General features: G+C 40.7%; 1 protein-coding gene across 1 annotated transcript in view; it reads left to right on the top strand.

Moving 5' to 3' along the window:
- Positions 1-19,872, top strand: part of myo10 (myosin X) — a 204,754-nt gene that overhangs the window by 77,873 nt on the left and 107,009 nt on the right. Inside the window, exons 5-18 of the mRNA XM_072363296.1 lie at positions 7,067-7,201; positions 7,287-7,428; positions 8,148-8,229; positions 8,388-8,488; positions 9,047-9,176; positions 10,020-10,138; positions 10,741-10,887; positions 11,001-11,101; positions 11,472-11,538; positions 11,794-11,886; positions 12,872-12,940; positions 13,053-13,135; positions 13,771-13,879; positions 14,664-14,744. Coding sequence (XP_072219397.1) covers positions 7,067-7,201; positions 7,287-7,428; positions 8,148-8,229; positions 8,388-8,488; positions 9,047-9,176; positions 10,020-10,138; positions 10,741-10,887; positions 11,001-11,101; positions 11,472-11,538; positions 11,794-11,886; positions 12,872-12,940; positions 13,053-13,135; positions 13,771-13,879; positions 14,664-14,744 — 1,459 coding nt within the window. The remainder of the gene's footprint in view (positions 1-7,066; positions 7,202-7,286; positions 7,429-8,147; positions 8,230-8,387; positions 8,489-9,046; positions 9,177-10,019; positions 10,139-10,740; positions 10,888-11,000; positions 11,102-11,471; positions 11,539-11,793; positions 11,887-12,871; positions 12,941-13,052; positions 13,136-13,770; positions 13,880-14,663; positions 14,745-19,872) is intronic.

Raw genomic sequence — 19,872 nt, 5'->3', positions numbered from 1 at the left:
CAGCAGAGCCTTGCGAAAACATACCTGAGAGGTTTTCTCTTGGGATTTAGCAGGATTTATCTGCGTTGCCTGCACCCTGGAAGTTAGCTGTGACCGAAGGAAGGAACGGATCAGAGCGAAGGAGTGTGCATGATCAGAGGGAACCGAGCATCTGTGGTTTATAAGAGCGTTTACTTCCAAATCATCGAACAAATATACAGCTTTTTGTAATCTTCAGAGTTTTTTATTTTCTTGTTTTAGTTTCCTTCCTGGTTTCTCTTACTTTGTTACTTTGTCCAGTTTAGAAAAGTGTGAATCTGGTACTTTTAAAAAATTATATTTGCATTGGAAATGGTCACAAAAGGCACTGATTTGTGAAAGAAATCAGCAGTAAGTGACTTAAAACAGCAGATTTCACAGCTACATGTACCAGGAGAAGGAAAAGACACAAAAACGGAGTAAAACATTTAAAGCAGCTCTTGAACGGTGTGTTTAAAGTCATCTTGAACATTTGCGGAGACAAAAGCTGTCCCACCAGGTTCAGCTGTAGATTGTGGACGCTGTGGAAGAAGTTTGGTGATGGAAATATGAACTCCAGTGGAGGCTCGAACACTTCTGCCACTGGTGTCTTTGCTCAGATAATTAAGTGTGTTGGAATTTCACCCTAAATTCTTCCCTAAAAGGGATTTGCCAAGTCATAAAAGGTGTTGGATGAAGCACAGGCCCTGCAGAGGAGCCTGCATTAACAAGTAATTCAATCTTAATAATCTTTCCCGTTTCTGCTGAGATCTTTTCTATGTTTTCCCGTGAAAAAGTCCTCATTCCTTGAGCCGACTCATTACCAGATTAAATAACTCGTCTCAGTTTCTCCTCCGGTATCAGAAACTCTCTCAGTCCCACAGAGTCTGCAGCGCTCTGCCTCTGCACAAAGGCTCTGGGTGAGGTCCAGAGCCGTGGAGGCAGTTTGTCCAACACGCTCAGTCGCCCATCCAAAGACTCCCCCCTTCCTGCCTGTGGGTCCTTTTTACCTTGGGTGGCAACTGCATGTGGAGAGCCAGGGATTAATACAAAAGCCGGGTGCTGTTTAGGTGCATTTGTATGTGTGTGTCCCAGATTGGGTGATTTGACTTGCTGCCCGGTCTTTTAAATGAGTTACATTTAAAGGACCCTTTCAGATTTGGCATCAGAACAGTCTGAGCTGTTTAAAAGAGGTTACAGACACACATGTGGTTCTTTTATGTCAGATCCAGTCGCTGTAAAAGTTTGATCCACCGTTGGGTCTTTTGTCCACTTGTGCTAATATAAATAAACTTTATTTGTAGAAGTAACCTTTTAAGAAAAGCTGAGCTGGCAGAAAGATGCCAAGAACAAGTACACAAAGAAGAGCATTTTTATTACTTAATGTTTTTCATTCAGCTGGACAGAACAGGATAAGCACGACCAATCAGAACTGAGCAGGATAAGCACGACCAATCAGAACCGAACAGGATAAGCACGACCAATCGGAACTGAACAGGATAAGCACGACCAATCAGAACCGAACAGGATAAGCACGACCAATCGGAACTGAACAGGATAAGCACGACCAATCAGAACCGAACAGGATAAGCACGACCAATCAGAACCGAACAGGATAAGCACGACCAATCAGAACCGAACAGGATAAGCACGACCAATCAGAACAGAACAGGATAAGCACGACCAATCGGAACTGAACAGGATAAGCACGACCAATCAGAACCGAACAGGATAAGCACGACCAATCAGAACCGAACAGGATAAGCACGACCAATCAGAACCGAACAGGATAAGCACGACCAATCGGAACTGAACAGGATAAGCACGACCAATCGGAACAGAGCAGGATAAGCACGACCAATCAGAACTGAAGAGGATAAGCACGACCAATCGGAACAGAGCAGGATAAGCACGACCAATCAGAACTGAACAGGATAAGCACGACCAATCAGAACTGGCTGTACATTACGGGTTGTTAATGCGAGGTGCCATAATGCTACGAGTAGCAGTGTTCAGAGGCTAAAAACCTACAGTGCACCATAAATGGCTGCTGACAGTCCTCTCTGACAGTGTCTGTCCATGTTTCTAAATCAGTCTGTCCTGTCCTAACATCCGTCCACACGTCTCGAGCTAAAGCCAGACACCATGAGTGTTTATATTATCTCCAGCCCTGTTCTCCGTCCGTCAGGAATGGACTGACTTTGGGTACATGACATTAAAACTCAGCTGAGGCCAGCACAGATCCCCAAAGTGCTGTCCAGGAATGACTGCTGCGCTGTTCATATGCTGTTCACGAGATTATCCGAAGGGCATCGAGGGGGTGGAGCCTATCGCAGTTAGTTGTGGGCATGGGGGGGTGCATCCTGACAAGACTCACTCCAATTAAAATGTGGGTGGAAGCTCAAGCACCTGGAACTCAGGTATTCAGGAAACATGCCGTGCTGCTAAGTCAGATTTAAAGCTCTCAGTGCTCCGTTATGGATGCATGGTCAAACTTTAGGATGATTTAGAGGAGTTTTAAACTCGAAGGCACCAAAAGACCACAATCCTCCTGCCCGTTTCTCACAAATGGCCCAGATTCATTTGATTCTTCAATATAAGAGAAAGACTTAAAGCTCCAGAATGAGATTTACTGATATCCAGTCACATTAAAGCAGATTTCAACCAGCTGAATCCCATCCACCTGACCCTCCCTTTCCAACTGCAAAGGTTAAATATGATGGCTCCAGAGAGCTCCGACAGCCAGTATTTGGTTTGCCTCCTCCGGGCTACTGTAGTAATATGTAATATATTGCAATAAGGCCAACCTGGGGCATCTTTGGATATAAATAGCTTATTCCAAAGTAAAGGAAACTTGAGAGATTTTGGATATTGGATATACTAACAGGTCTGTCAATAAATCACTTAAATTGCAACGCACTGAAACTTTAAAGCCTTCCTTAGTCTTGGTTGACTTTGATTCATTTCTGTCAACATCCTGTTTGTGTGACTTTATATCTCAGTGTAACAGGAGGCAAGAACCCAAAAATACATGAAAAACGTCACAGTAACATCTGTAAATGTGTAAAAGTTGAATAAAAATGCCCAAATGTCACTAAAAATAGCTCAGAAGGTTGAGAAGTGTTTCATGGCCTGCAGACAAAATGAGATCCTGTTTCAAAGCTCATTTCAGTGCTTTTAACTCCCCTTCTCAGCTTGTCTCTGCATGATTCGGTTTAATTTCACTCAGCTTTACAGTGTTTCTAATATTATACTTTGGCCACAAAATCAAACAACTGAGGTTCTGTAACAGAAAATCAGACAAGTTGTGAGAAAGACGGAAGAAGAGGATTTATTTCACGGTTACGTGACTATATGGCTTGAACCTCAGGCTCTGAGCTGCCATAACACCCCAGGAGGAGGGTGTGTTGTAAAGTATTGCATCTGTATGCTTCCCACTCTGTACTTTCTCATGAAATGTCCATCATCTGCTGTCAGTTTGTTCAACACAAGACACTATGATGCTTCTGTAATCTGTACTTTATGCTGCAAATAGAGGATTCGAGTGCTGCTTTAAATTTATCTGTGATTCACATGTTTCTTGCTATGTGGGGGGGCACTTTTGTGCCTTCTGTGTCTGTTTAGGCAGATGTTTAATGATGTCAGGGCATTGCCATTATTGTTAAGTGGCCCAAATTTGCAGTTGTGCCAAAACATATGAGGAGAAATGGCAAATATTTACACTGTAGAACCCATTTTATGCACAAAATAACTCAAATAATGCTTTGAAATAGTTGTGAGTTCATCCTCTGGTGGTGAGTTTATAGATTTAACCGTGTCAGTCCGAACTGAAACTCTCATAAACTGTGAGTCCATACTTTAATCTGTCATTTCAGAGCCTCGTACTGTTTTGTTGGTTGGTTGTTGACGCCGTCTGCAGACGTTAAAAGGTCTGCACAGACACAGCTGTCAGTGCTTCTGTATTTTGTTCTGTAATACACTTATTTAGGCGGCAACAAGCCCATTCGGGGCAGCTGGGGTTCATTTGTGCCCCACTGGTACTGAGATGCACAGAGAGCTGAAGATCAAACCTTCTGATTTGGATCATGAACACCCCAATCGCTGTCTTCATTGGTATCTTATGCCAGTTTAATCGATGCCAACTGGAAGCACAAAAACGCTTGACTGCATCAGAAAAAGCAGCATTATTATTACTTCGGTTGTGAGAAAATGTCCTTTTTTAGTCTCACTTGCAGCTGCAGCTTTCTCCCCTCCCTTAGGAACCTTTAAATTCCCTAAACACCGAGCTGGTCATCGCTCTACAAGGAGCCACCCAGCCGTTTTCCAAATGAGAGTGTGAAAAAATGTCACACATGCTGTCATAAAATGTTTACAGATGTGAAAACAGTTCTCTGGAAATCGCTTTAAACATGCAGCCCCACAGCAGGCTGCCGTTGGTGTTCCCCCTCCTTCCATTCAGTTAACCAGAAGGAGAAAACTTCCTTTCTGCCCTGCTGCTACAGCTCATTATCCAGATATCGCTTCTGTTGTTTTGCAGAGTCTTAAATATGGTAAAAGTGATGTGAACTATAAGGAATAAAACATGTTCTTTAACAGCCTTTCTCGCTGGCTTTTCAAACATTAACTTTTAAAGAAAATAGCTGTAGTGGTTTTGTTGCTGGGAAGCATCCCGTTTGTGCTGATTAATGTGTCTTTTGGGGAGGAATCTGACTTTGGAGCTGCTCTCAGTGTTAGTGTAAAGGGCCTCCAGGTTGATAATCAACACGACCCACCAGAGACTCACTCTGTCTGGCTGTGGGTTGCCAGGTTCATACTGAATGTCTTTGAGAGGTGAGAAAAGGGGCATCTGCAGAGTTCTGCTGTGCTCATCGTGTTACCTCTTTTATCTCTTACTGCAGTGCAACAATACGCTCTGTAATTCAATGTTGTGGTTGGAGATTTTTCTTTTGTCCAGTTAACATGTGGAGTTAAGTGAGCCTTGGGTTCTTGGCTCTGTAGTTAGAGGCTAAAGCACGATTAAAGACATTTATAAAGGAAAATAACCAATGTGAACTGATTAAGATAAAAGACATCGTATGAGACACTAAGATGCTGAATATTCTTTTTATCTGTCTAGTTCAAATCATTTAAAAACACTTGTTCCATCACGTAAAAGTTGAACAGAGTTATATCTGTGCATGCTAACTGATGAAGGATAGTGCGCTGACCTTAGGAGTCTCCAAACTCTGAGATATGCGGATGAGCAAAGCAATAGCAGCCGATTAGATAAACAAGATAAGGTGACGGAAACAAGATAAAAAGAAAGCACACATAAAATAAATCTGAGTGAGTGAGATCACACAGAGGTAGCCTGAGGAACCCTCCATCAGTCTGTGGATGAATCAGAATGCAGCCTGGGAACTTATATGTACCAGATCTGCCACTGAAGGTTGCCAGATTGGGTTGTAGTGTGCGAGCTTGTCCTATAAAACATATCTTATCCTGTCCAAATGTTGTGTTCTGGTAAAGCCACATCTTGCACGTCATTTACAAGTATGAGTTTCTTTCCATGATAAAAAGTTTTCAGATACTCAAAGAATGACTAATAAAGGCTCCAGTAAAGCGTTGCTCATTTCTGAGATGCTGTTGGAGATATCAGACCAGTAAAATCCAACTTTAGGGCAAACTGGAAGACTCCAGGATGACACATCTGGATATATGCTCTGAATGTTTACCTCAAAGCAAAGGAATCTGCTCACTGTTTTACATTTCATCACGTTTAGGATCTACTGTCATGTCCCATTAATTTTCTCGTATTTTCATTTCTGTTTCCCTGACAGTTTTAAATCGATGGATTTAAGTCAGTATTGTAAATGTAGGACAGAAGTCTGTTGATTCTTACAGGATTTGATGGTAAAAGGACTCCAGTCCAGCCTGCCTGGGTGTGTGTAAACAAAGCCTGCAGTGGGATGAGAGTGGCGCCGTCCACCAGTGATTGTGGATCATGGTCTGACATGCAAATTCATAGCCATCGCTGCAGTGAATGAGGCGTCGCTGTGTTAAATGTCAGCTCTGCCTCGCATCGAGTTCATAGTCACTGTCAGTAAAATGAAGTCAAGACAGCAATGAACTGATTCTGCTGAGGTAAAATCAGGGGAATTCCTTTATTTTCTTGTGGAACAGAACCAAAATCACGCCCCATGTTTCCTCGTTTAGTGTGGAAGAGCCTTTAGTTTAGAGTGTTGAGGAAATTAATCTAATTCTGTGTCACTTAAAAACAAAACAGGAAACTTGTGGTCATAAAACCAAGCATCACTCTGCAAAGCTGACAAGTATTGAATGCCAATCATCTGTCCACATGCACGCCTTCCACAGTAGAAACTATAATATCCATAAGTGCTGACGTCTGAACATGTGCCATGTTGTTCAAAGCCTGAATATGTCTTTATTTCTCGCTGGATGCCGTGCACAGACTTGAATCCGTGCATATCACAGTTGGGGAGACTCTTAAGGTCAATGCGCCATCTAGTGGTTGAAGTTTAGAATGTTTAATATTTCCCTGGAATGATGGGATGATGTCGTTGCAAGTGTTGAAATCACCACCCCACATTAATTCACCTTAATCGACTCTGTTTTGAGTTTAACGCTGTTCTGATGTTTGCACCCGGCTTTCTTGGGTCTAGTGTAACTATAAAGGATCGTGTCTGAGCTTCAGATGCAACAGAAAGCAAAAGAACTTTAGAGCTGCTACTGAGGAGCGTAACTCGTTGCACAGACTTGCTTCCTAAACATTGAAATGTACCACTACTGACATGTCTAGACTTATAATATTCCTTTTGTTTTTACTCCTGCTATCACCACTTATGCTCAGCTGCATCTCCACCATCAAAGCATGTATTATTAACCTAATTATCAACAAGAATAAGTCGCAAATTCAAGGCTAACCCTTAAATGTATGTTTAAAGACTTTGCTGCTGGCTCTTTATGGGGAGGTCAGAGGTCACCACAGCTGAGTGGAAGTGGGTCTTTAATGGTATTTCTGTAAATTGGGCTTCTGTGAGTCTCACAGCTCTGCTTTTCTTTCCCTCAGTGGGGAGAGTGGAGCGGGTAAAACTGAAAGCACCAAGCTGATCTTGAGGTTCCTATCGGCCATGAGCCAGCACTCGCTGGAGGTATCGTGCAGAGACAAGACGTCGCATGTGGAGGAGGCGCTGCTGGAGAGCAGGTAATTACTCATCTTATTGGAAGTTAACGATGTCAGGTCGCCGGAGGACTCCTGGGTATGACCGTGCTCCTAATTCACTCCGCAGTCCCATCATGGAGGCCTTTGGAAACGCCAAGACCGTCTACAACAACAACTCCAGCCGCTTTGGGAAGTTTGTCCAGCTGCATTTCAGCCAGAAGGGCAACATCCAGGGGGGCAGAATTGTGGACTGTATCCTTTTAAACCCACTCACTGTTTAAGTGGCCGACACTTCCTTTCCCTGCTTATTTCCTACAGAGACGGCCAAGTAGGAAGAGGTTAGCAAAGCTGCTTTTAAGGGGAAAGGTGTGCAAAATGCAACCAGTAAGACGCAGCCTCCTGTGCATTTATGCTGAGAGGCACAGATCTGTCATTAGGTGGATCACAGTACAGATGGAAACTATATTATTATTTGTAGCTTGTGCTTTTAAAGCCAGCAGATGTTTTATTCTCCTTCTTTTGTTTGCTCACATAAAGGCAACAGGAATCCTGGGCCTGGTGATCATATTCAGCAGGTTAGCTTTCAGGTTTTTTAGGTAGCCAGCTGTAAAACACAGCATGGCTAATGATGATTATCTCAGTTTGAGTTGTGCACAGTTGTGTTTTCATGCAGGCCTCTCTGACCGTTTTCTACCTTGACTGACTCTTTTCTGACCACAGACCTCCTAGAAAAGGTGAGTGTCCTTCCTCCTGTGTCACAGTACTTTCGATGATTCTCATGCAGGTTTGAGAGCTGGCTAAAGAGTGGATTTCAACTGTGAAACTTTAACTTTTCCCCTTTTACTCTGCAAGAAGGAAAGTTCTTGTCTCAGCTGACTTAAATGTGGCTGATTCCAGCTTAAACAATCCGATAGAAGATCGCCGTTTGATGGTTTCTTTTGGCATACACATGCAAAATCATCCCGATCGCCCTGTTCCTCTGCAGAACCGCGTGGTGCGGCAGAACCCAGGGGAGAGAAACTACCACATTTTCTACGCCATATTAGCTGGAGCCAACAGCCAGCAGAGAGGTGATTTAAAACAACCTTTTTCTGAGCATAAAACCCCCGTCTGGCCTTTTTGCATCATGCTAAAAGGTTGCCGGCACATAATAAAAAGTGCAAATAGACTGGTGGAATGAGCGTTCTGCTGCACATGTGATGATATGTGCATCTTTGTGTGTCTGCAGAGGCGTTTGGGCTGACCCATCCTGACAGCTATCACTACCTGAGACAGTCTAACTGCCACGACAAGACAATCAACGACAAGGGCACTTTTCAGGATGTTCTGGTACATGTTGCTGTAACTACTGAAAATTAACCTGAGCATGTATTTAAGTCAGAAAATACAATGCAACGCGGTATAAAGATTAAGCTAACAACCATTTTCTAGACCAGCTTTAATAGTAGTAGCTATGGTGCAGTAAATAGTAATGATATAGCTATTTCACTCAGGCCGTTTGAGGTGGTCGAGGTTTCTCATACGGTACAAGTTAATTAATTACTTGTCTTTAAGAGAAAAACTTAAGCTTTAAATTGCCTTTAAATAGCCTGTAATGTACTAGATCTAATGTATTGTTTAAGTTTAAAATGTTATGCACATATATTCCACATTTTACCCAGTTTCGACATGTTATGAATTATATTTCTATATGTTTACGTCAGAATAAGAAACTCTGAAAACAGAAGAGTGAAATTACTGCTGCCGGTACAATCAGACTCAAATAATCCCCTGAAAACTGATCACCTGCTCAACGTGGATAACAGCAGCTTTCAGTCTTGAGCCTGAAGGAACAAAAAGCGTGAACACAAACATGAACTGGAGGCCTCGTGTGTTTGCGGTTCTCAGAACGCCATGCGGACGATGCAGTTCACGGAGGAGAACATCAACGAGATCCTGCGCCTCCTGGCGGGGATTCTTCACGCAGGGAACATGGAGTTCATGACGGCCGGAGGCGCACAAGTCTCCTCCAAATCAGGTGAGGCTTTACTCTAAGAGTCCACATTTCCTCTCATTGCAGCGTATCAGTGTATCCAACCGGGATCAGTGTATCCAACCAGGATCAGTGTATCCTACCAGGATCAGTCTATCCAACCGGGATCAGTGTATCCAACCAGGATCAGTGTATCCAACCAGGATCAGTGTGTCCAACGAGGATCAGTCTATCCAACCGGGATCAGTGTATCCAACGAGGATCAGTCTATCCAACCGGGATCAGTGTATCCAACGAGGATCAGTCTATCCAACCGGGATCAGTGTATCCTACCGGGATCAGTGTATCCAACCAGGATCAGTGTATCCAACGAGGATCAGTCTATCCAACCGGGATCAGTGTATCCTACCGGGGTCATTGTATGCTACCAGGTCTCTTTGATGACCTCCCGTGTTTCGCTGTTTATTTTGACTTGTTGCCCTCTTTTCCCCGAAACAGTGAAGATCACAACCCTTTTATTTTATTTTATTTTTTGGCTGCATTTGTGTTTTTCTGTGCATCTGAAAACAACAAAAACCTTTGTAACTGAAGTAAAAACTGCTGTTAGTAGTATTTTTTAATATATTTCTGTGCCACAGACTACTTTAAACTTTGTGTCTCATCAGGCTTTTAGTTAATTTTACTCTAAAACTCTTAAATTCATCTTTACACGATCTCTCCTCTCTTTAAACTGGATGAATGAGGAGGTCAGTGATGAAAAACACCAGTTAAATGAATTATGTGAACCAAAACAGAAAGTATGATATTACAGACATCATCTACTAATATCTGAGTTTTTAAAATAGAATTTTAAGCACACTGAAATCTCTGAATGATATGTGTCTGTAGCTCTCAACTGGACGTCTGAGCTCCTCGGGCTGAACTCAGATCAGCTGGCTGAGGTCCTGACCCACCGGTCCATGATCCTCAGGGGCGAGGAGATCTCCACACCACTAACTGTCGAACAGGTCAGTTTCACTGTTACATTCGTGGGGTTTAATGCTGTAAACTGGGGAATTTTAGCCGCTGGGGTTAAGGCAATAAGGCTTCATAGCGTGTTTTTATGCGCCTTCATAAGATCTTCTTACACTCTCCTTTTATAAGTGTTGCAGGGAACAATTACTCTAATTTTAGGATGAATAACGTGCAGACTGTGAGGCAGAACATAACAAACCCAAAGCCCAAACATTTTCGGAGCTTCCTGCTATTCTTGAGTTGTTGCTTTGTGGAGACTGAGGCCTCTGAAAACCTGCAGGAGGGTGTGGAGCTCACTGAGTTTAAGTGTTTTCTCTGTAACTTGGCCCTGGCCAGAAGTGGCTTTTTCATTTGTTTGATTGATTAAACAGTAAGAACACTGTCGGTGCTGCAGAGGTCACCCTGTCTTCTGCTGTATATTGACTTTTTTAGTCGTCTATTGACTGAATAATCATTGCAGCTAACAGTAAAGGGTGTGTTTGCTTTTATATTAATCTACATTAAAAACTGGCAGGTGATACTAGACAATAAAAGGTTGACTTTAAACGAACTTACACCGCTGATTAAAGAACAAATGTGACGTTTCCGGCTGCAGGCGGTGGACTCCAGAGACTCTATGGCCATGGCACTTTATGCTCAGTGTTTCAACTGGATAATCCACAAGCTCAACAACCGCATCAGGGGCAGAGAAGACTTCAAATCCATCAGCATCTTGGATATCTTTGGATTTGAGAACTTTGAGGTGTGTTTACCACAAGAAAATCAGTCACAGAGAGCAGAATAATTGTATTTCAGCTCATGAACTATCTTCTTTGCTTTTTGGTCGTAATATTTGCCTGATTTCGTTCCCCACAGGTTAACCGCTTTGAGCAGTTCAACATCAACTATGCAAATGAGAAGCTGCAGGAATATTTCAACAAGCACATTTTCTCCCTGGAGCAACTTGAATACAACAAGTAGGTGGAGGTTGTTCACCAATGATGCTTTTTACAGCTAATCTTAATCAAAAGAACAAGAAGAGCTTTTCCAGCCACTTAAAAAAGTTCTGGCTGATGAGATAACTGCCTTAAAGGCTTGAGCCACAGAAACTGGTTGTATTTCTTTATTTTTTCAGGGTTAAACAGAACGAAAATACCACAAAGCTGCTAATCTGTAATGATTTTAGTCTGGTCCCTTAACCACGATTTTGGATCAGCATCAAAAGTTAATCATTTATCAGTTGTTTGATGATGAATCTGTCCTTGAAGACTTAAATAATTCCAACGAATGCCAACTCTCCAGTTTAAAAATGCTGCCTTTGAGTTTTGTTCTGCTTCTTCCCTGCAGAGAGGGTCTTGTTTGGGTCGACATCAACTGGATGGACAATGGAGAGTGTCTGGATTTGATTGAAAAGGTATGTGACTTGTTCTGTATACTGAAACTTCATGCATTTAACCTCATTTAAAATGGTTTGGGAAATATTTGTACTAAATATTGACCTGAAACACTGTTTTACAGCAGCAAGAAGCAATGATAATGTGTTAAAAGTACAGATATTAGAACATGAAAAAGACAAAAATAGACCAAATATCGATGTGTTGATTTCAGAGGTGAAGTCTGAATTTGTAACGAAGATGATACCATAAAGATTATCTTTGTGTTTCCATAGAAACTGGGTCTCCTGGCACTAATGAATGAGGAGAGTCACTTCCCCAAAGCCACAGATGACACCTTACTGGAGAAGCTCCACAGCCAGCACTCAGTACGTCTCCAGCTCGTTTTTGTTGACCTTAAGTTACCGTGACAACCTGTGTGTCTCACCTGTAGGTTTTTGGTAATATCGCCCTCATATGACCACAAATTTTCCCACAAAGGGAACGAAGACGCAACAGATTAGATCTAACATCAAAAATCTTAAAGATGAGAATGAATTTAAAGCAGCCACAGCGGCTCACTTCCAGCCTGGTCCTGAACTAATTAAGTCATAACCATTCCTGGATTCTATAGGACGGGGTGTAAGTTTCCATTTACATGTACGACTGGCCTTAAAAACCCGACTAATATAAACCTGAATCGTTCATTTATTCTTATAACAAACCATCTCAGCCTGAAGGTGACAAGAAGCGCTTCATCAATGAAAAGATTAAACTGAGCAAAGCTCTTCCAATGGACCATTAAAGCGAATTTATGGACCTATAAATGAGTTTAATGTGGACTCGTAAATGTTCCATCTCTAAAGATGTTAAACATTTTGAATCAGTGCATTTATATTTCCACAACTCCCTCGTTTCTTCTTCGTTCCAATGTTTCTCTGAATCTTACGGCAAACTGCTTCAGATACATGTTTAATATCGTTTTAGCTTATTTAGCTTTTAGCAAATCACTAACAATCTCATTAAGTAACAAACAGTTTGACAAGATTTAAACACCAGTGAGAAAGTCTTTAAGACTTTTAAGTTGAATCGATGCAAGCTCGTATTTAATATTTCAGATAAATAAAGTTTTAAGGGTTGTGAAAGAGCTCTCTGAGTGAAACGCTGTTGAAGGGAGGACGAAAGAAGAACTGTGCAGCTAGCTTGTTTCTTTGCAGCAACATCTGAAAGCAGAAATAAATGTTTCTCTCAGTTTGAAGCAGCTGAGTCACAGGTTGACCCGCTACAGGTCAAAGTCTGTTTTTATTGCTGTTTTTCTCATTGTTTCAGAGCTGCGCTGAGATTAATTCAACTTTATCCTTTGTTTTGCTACAGAAAAACCCGTTTTATGTGAAACCTCGTGTTGCTGTGCACAACTTTGGAGTCAAACACTATGCAGGAGAGGTAAGTCCATCACATCAAAGCTTTAAAGGAGCGGATTCATGGAGAATCACCTGTCTGGGTGCCTTTTATTTGTTTCTGTGTAACTTCGATGCACCTTTGTGGCTGTTTGCAGGTGGTGTACGATGTGAGGGGGACGCTGGAGAAGAACAGAGACACTTTCAGAGACGATGTCCTCAACATGCTGAGGGAGAGCAGGTCGGCTAACTTCATCTTTAGCAGCTTCGTCATTATTCCACACATTTCCTTTTAAAGTGTAAAGTGTGTGTACTCTGTGGTCTCGGGCTCCTCAGTAAGCACCCACTTATGAATCTTTTACGCCCCCCAGGCATGAGAAAGTTTAAAAAATGTCAAACAAGGAGTGTGGGGTGGAGTCAAATGCTGCTCACAGGCAGGAGGCAAGAGGATGAGGAGTAAACTGCATCTGAAATAAAGGCAGGTTGTCCATAAATCCAGTAAACAGAGCAGGGAGAGGTAAACTGAAGGAAACTCGACTTGAGTGAGGGTGAAGATGAAGAAAATATGACGACAACCAAGAAGAGTACAAAGGAAACTTAGTAGTATATATTCTGAGGGAGGTGACTGATGATTAGTGACTGAACCAAGGTGTGAAACAAAGCCAAACGATTAAAACTCATGGAAATCCAAAAGATGAAGCAACAAAACCAGTAGACTGTGACAAATGCACACATTTTAAACACAGTAAAACATAAGAATGAAGTTGATCTGAGCCACATCAACATGACAATAATCAAGCTATATAAAACACTTGTTGTGGGTGATTCACTGCAGGTTTCCAGTCATTCTAACTGTTGCTTTTCCCTGTCTGCCAGGCTGGACTTTGTCTATGATCTGTTTGAGCACGTCCTGAGCCGCAACAAACAGGACACCCTGAAGAGCAGCTCCAAGCACAGGCGGCCCACGGTCAGCTTGCAGTTTAAGGTTAGTCACAAATGAACAACATCTCCTAAAACACTCTTCATCAGAGCTGAATACTGCAGCTGGCTGCACAGACACAGCAGAGCTTGTTGATCTTTACAAGGAAAAGTTTCTCAGAACTGTTGGCTTTTTAGAAAATGGCAAAAAAAAGCACAAGAAATTGTAGCAGGTGAGGCTTTGGGACTGATTGTTGTAGCAGTCAATATGGTAGTGAGAGTGGGAATGATTTAAAGAAAATGAGTCTCATTGATATAGAAAACAGTGTGAAGGAGTTTTGCAGCAGTAGGTAATTACAAGTAGAACTTTAGAGGTACAGATAATGGTAATAGTGCAGCTAAATAACAGCTAAATAACAGCTAAATAATAGCTAAATAACAGCTAAATAACAGCAATATAACAGCTAAATAACAGCTAAATAACAGCTAAATAACAGCTAAATAATAGCTAAATAACAGCTAAATAACAGCTAAATAACAGCTAAATAATAGCTAAATAACAGCTAAATAACAGCTAAATAACAGCTAAATAACAGCTAAATAACAGCTAAATAACTTTAGTAATACTTGAACAAAATGGCAGAAGCAGTTGTAATTTTCAGTTTCTACGTTTATATGTTTTAATAGTTGTAGTCAGTGCAGTAGTGGCTGTAAATCTCATAGAAATTGGAGGTGTTAGTAGCAGTGATGCTTAGCTTGATCATAGTAGCATCTTTTACAGCTGAAGATGATGGAAACACGGGAGCTACACTGTCAGCAGTAGATCTGAAAGAGTTTTTGTCTTGTTTCAGGACTCTTTGCACTCCCTGATGGCCACACTCAGCACTTCCAACCCATATTTCATTCGATGCATCAAGCCAAACACGCACAAGGTGAGTCACCGACACCAATGCTGTCGAACACATCTGTCCCACACTCACTGGGTTTGGTAAATGTTAGCAGTGTGTGTGAATCTGTCGTCATTTAGTCATCAAACAGGCGTCTCACTCAGAGCACCAGACAGGAATGAGACGTGTCTGGCCCCGCTGGTGACCTTTAACCTCAGGTTGCCAAGCAACCTGCTAGACGATGCAGAGCTGATGCACTCGAATGTTAGTGGAGCGAAAGTGGATTTGTGATTCAACCTCTGCGCTGTGTCTGTAGTTTCTGACAGGATATCATCAGTATTTACAACAAACTGAATTCAAGTCGTGTTTATCGGCTGATGTGACATAAAATGTGATGTAATAAAGGAACTCCTGACACCAGCAAAACAGGAAGGAAGGAAGGAAGGAAGGAAGGAAGGAAGGAAGGAAGGAAGGAAGGAAGGAAGGAAGGAAAAGAAAGAAAGAAAGAAAGGAAAAGAAAGAAAGAAAGGAAAAGAAAAAAAGAAAGAAAGGAAAAGAAAGAAAGAAAGAAAGAAAGAAAGAAAAAGAAAAAAGAAAGAAAGGAAAAGAAAAAAAGAAAGAAAAGAAAGAAAGAAAGAAAGAAAGAAAGAAAGAAAGAAAGAAAGAAAGAAAGAAAAAGAAAGAAAGGAAAAGAAAAAGAAAGAAAGGAAAAGAAAAAAAGAAAGAAAGAAAGAAAGAAAAAGAAAAAAGAAAGAAAGGAAAAGAAAAAAAGAAAGAAAAGAAAGAAAGAAAGAAAGAAAGAAAGGAAAAGAAAGAAAGGAAAAGAAAAAGAAAGAAAGAAAAAGAAAAAAGAAAGAAAGAAAGAAAGAAAGGAAAAGAAAAAAAGAAAGAAAGAAAGAAAGAAAAATAAAGAAAGGAAAAGAAAAAGAAAGAAAGAAAAAGAAAAAAGAAAGAAAGAAAGAAAGAAAGGAAAAGAAAGAAAGAAAGAAAGAAAGAAAGAAAAATAAAGAAAGGAAAAGAAAAAGAAAGAAAGAAAAAGAAAAAAGAAAGAAAGAAAGAAAGAAAGGAAAAGAAAGAAAGAAAGGAAAAGAAAAAAAGAAAGAAAGGAAAAGAAAGAAAGAAAGAAAGAAAGAAAAAGAAAAAAGAAAGAAAGGAAAAGAAAAAAAGAAAGAAAAGAAAGAAAGAAAGAAAGAAAGAAAGAAAGAAAGAAAGAAAGAAAGAAAAAGAAAGAAAGGAAAAGAAAAAGAAAGAAAGGAAAAGAAAAAAAGAAAGAAAGAAAGAAAGAAAAAGAAAAAAGAAAGAAAGGAAAAGAAAAAAAGAAAGAAAAGAAAGAAAGAAAGAAAGAAAGAAAGGAAAAGAAAGAAAGGAAAAGAAAAAGAAAGAAAGAAAAAGAAAAAAGAAAGAAAGAAAGAAAGAAAGGAAAAGAAAAAAAGAAAGAAAGAAAGAAAGAAAAATAAAGAAAGGAAAAGAAAAAGAAAGAAAGAAAAAGAAAAAAGAAAGAAAGAAAGAAAGAAAGGAAAAGAAAAAAAGAAAGAAAGAAAGAAAGAAAAAGAAAAAAGAAAGAAAGGAAAAGAAAAAAAGAAAGAAAAGAAAGAAAGAAAGAAAGAAAGAAAGAAAGAAAGAAAGGAAAAGAAAGAAAGGAAAAGAAAAAGAAAGAAAGAAAAAGAAAAAAGAAAGAAAGAAAGAAAGGAAAAGAAAAAAAGAAAGAAAGAAAGAAAGGAAAAGAAAAAAAGAAAGAAAGAAAGAAAGGAAAAGAAAGAAGAAAGAAAGAAAGAAAGAAAGAAAGAAAGAAAGAAAGAAAGAAAGAAAGAAAGAAAGAAAGAAAGAAAGAAAGAAAGAAAGAAAGAAAGAAAGAAAGAAAGAAAGAAAGAAAGAAAGAAAGAAAGAAAGAAAGAAAGAAAGAAAGAAAGAAAGAAGCAGAAAGGGTCACATTTCTGGTCAAAAGCCAGACGTAACATCCAAAGCTGGACCTAACACTGAAAGGACCGAGATGTTATATTACTGATGACATCACTCTGATGTCATTGATGTCAATGTGATGACATCACCGTGGTGATGACTCTGATGTCATCAATGACATCACAGTGACTGATGACATCACTGATGACATCACTTCACGCTTGTTAAAATGTCAGTGTCATCAGTGACATCACAAAGTGATATCTCCAGAGTTTATAAATAGAACCCCCTCCTCAAGCTGCTCTCCACAACATTGTAACAATGGCTAGAAGACGCAGACGCAGACAGGCTTCTCGCCCCGTTCGCAGACGCCGGAGAGTCCGTAGGGCCACTGGTGGACGCAGACGCAGGAGAGTTGTCCGACGCAGACGCTGATCGGCCTCACTTAGCATGTAGCACACGCATTTAAAACTTCTTGTCAGGGGTTTGTGTCGTGGCTGCAGAGCTGTAGTTTCAGTTTCAGAAATTCCAGGCAGGTTTACTCTGTAAAGATAAACTTTCTTTTCTTTAGCCGTTTGGATTTTTTAAATCATCACGCTTTTTTTCTTAGCTAGTTCTCCCTGTTATTCCTCTTTTGGGCAAAGTAGCTCCTGCACACTAATGTTTTCTACCTGTGGACACGTAATGTACACTTGTATCAGTCCCAACTTGGTCTGGTTTGCTCTGGTTTGCTCTGGTTTGTCACCAGATTTAACCACTTTTCAGATCCTTTCAGTAACTTTTCAACGAGCAGTTTTTCAAAAAAAGCGACTCACAACAAATCCAGCAACTATTTCCTGAGCTACTCCATAACTCCATATGATGTCACTGATGACGTCATAGATATTGGATGCCATAACAAGATGTAACGTCACTGAATACATCGCTGTGACGTCACTCTAATCTCACTGATTGTCAATTTGACGATCACTCTGACATCACAGTGATGTCATTGATGTCAATTTGATGATGTGACATCACTGTTATTGGTGTCAATGTGACGATTACTGTCACTGACGACATCAAATTGATGTAATTAATAACATCACAGTGATGTCACTGATGACATCATAGAAATTGTATGTCATAAATGTTTTGTAACAGATGACATCGCTGTGACATCACTGATGTAATTGATTGTCACCGTGACGATCCATGACACTGATGTCATTTATCTCAATTTGATGACATCACAGTGACTGATGACATCACAGTGATGTCACTGATGACATCACTGTGATGTCACTGATGACATACGTTCAGCTCTTTCTGGATGTGGTATGATTTCTGGTGTTTCTGACTTTTATGACTTTTAAAATCACATCAGTGGGACCTCACTCTGATGACGTTACGGTGATGTCATCTATGACATTCCATCTTGTGAATCTTGCTTTTGTGATGTCATAACATTTCTATGCTGTTGTCAGTGTCATCAGTGACATCACAAAGTGATATCTCCAGAGTTTATAAATAGAACCCCCTCCTCAAGCTGCTCTCCACAACATTGTAACAATGGCAAGAAGACGCAGACGCAGACAGGCTTCTCGCCCCGTTCGCAGACGCCGGAGAGTCCGTAGGGCCACTGGTGGACGCAGACGCAGGAGAGTTGTCCGACGCAGACGCTGATCGGCCTCACTTAGCATGTAGCACACGCATTTAAAACTTCTTGTCAGGGGTTTGTGTCGTGGCTGCAGAGCTGTAGTTTCAGTTTAAAACATTTCAGGCAGGTTTACTCTGTAAAGATAAACCTTTCTTTTCTTTAGCCGTTTGGATTTTTTAAATCATCATTTTTCTTAGTTAGTTTTCCCTGTTATATTTTGGTTGAATAGTTCACAGAGGAAGTGTGCTTATAAAAAATAAGGGTGAGCTACTCTCTTTTGGGCAAAGTAGCTCCTGCACACTAATGTTTTCTACCTGTGGACACTTATATCAGTGCCAACTTGGTACGATTTGATCTGGTTTGTCACCAGATTTAACTACTTTTCAGATCCTTTCAGTAACTTTTCAACTAGCAGTTTTTAAAAAATAGCAACTCACAATAAATCCAGCAACTATTTCCTGAGCTACTCCATAGAAAATGCCAAGGTTGCTCCATGATGGTCGGACCTGTGTGAGTATAGGGCAGGATCTCTGTCTCCTTCAGTGATGTTGGTATAATACAGTGGCGGAAGGTGGAGGAAGCTGCCACATGGTAGTCATCATAAGATGTCACTGATGACGTCATATGATGTCATCATAAGATGCCATAACAAGATGTTACGTCACTGAATACATTACTGTGATGTCACTGTGACGTCACTCTAATCTCACTGATTGTCAATTTGATGATGTGACATCACTCTGTTATTGATGTCAATGTGACGATTACTGTCACTGATGACATCAAATTGATGTAACTAATAACATCACAGTGATGTCACTGATGACATCATAGAAATTGGATGTCATAAATGTTTTGTAACGGATGACATCGCTGTGACATCACAGTGATGTTATTGATGACACCGGAGTGATGACATCACTCTGATGTAATTGATTGTCAACGTGACGATCCATGACACTGATGAATCACAGTGATGTCACTGTGACATCGCTCTGATGTCAACGATGACATCACAGTGACTGATCACATCACAGTGACTGATGACCTCACAGTGATGCCACTGATGACATACGTTCAGCTCTTTCTGGATAAGGGTGGTATGATTTCTGGTTTCTGACTTTTATGACTTTTAAAATCACATCAGTTATCACTCTGATGACGTTACGGTGATGTCATCTATGTCATTCCATCTTGTGAATCTTGCTTTTGTGATGTCATAACGTTTCTGTGCTGTTGTCAGTGTCATCAGTGACATCACAAAATGATATCTCCAGAGTTTATAAATAGAACCCCCTCTTCAAGCTGCTCTCCACAACATTGTAACAATGGCTAGAAGACGCAGACGCAGACAGGCTTCTCGCCCCGTTCGCAGACGCCGGAGAGTCCGTAGGGCCACTGGTGGACGCAGACGCAGGAGAGTTGTCCGACGCAGACGCTGATCGGCCTCACTTAGCATGTAGCACACGCATTTAAAACTTCTTGTCAGGGGTTTGTGTCGTGGCTGCAGAGCTGTAGTTTCAGTTTCAGAAATTTCTCTGTAAAGATAACCCTTTCTTTTCTTTAGCCGTTGGGATTTTTTAAATCATCACGCTTTTTTTCTTAGCTAGTTTTCCCTGTTATATTTTGGTTGAT

This window comes from Leuresthes tenuis, unplaced genomic scaffold, assembly GCF_036924035.1.
Source record: "Leuresthes tenuis unplaced genomic scaffold, fLeuTen1.0.hap1 SCAF_14, whole genome shotgun sequence".
NCBI classification, from domain to species: domain Eukaryota; kingdom Metazoa; phylum Chordata; class Actinopteri; order Atheriniformes; family Atherinopsidae; genus Leuresthes; species Leuresthes tenuis.
This window is presented reverse-complemented; position numbering and strand designations above follow the sequence as displayed.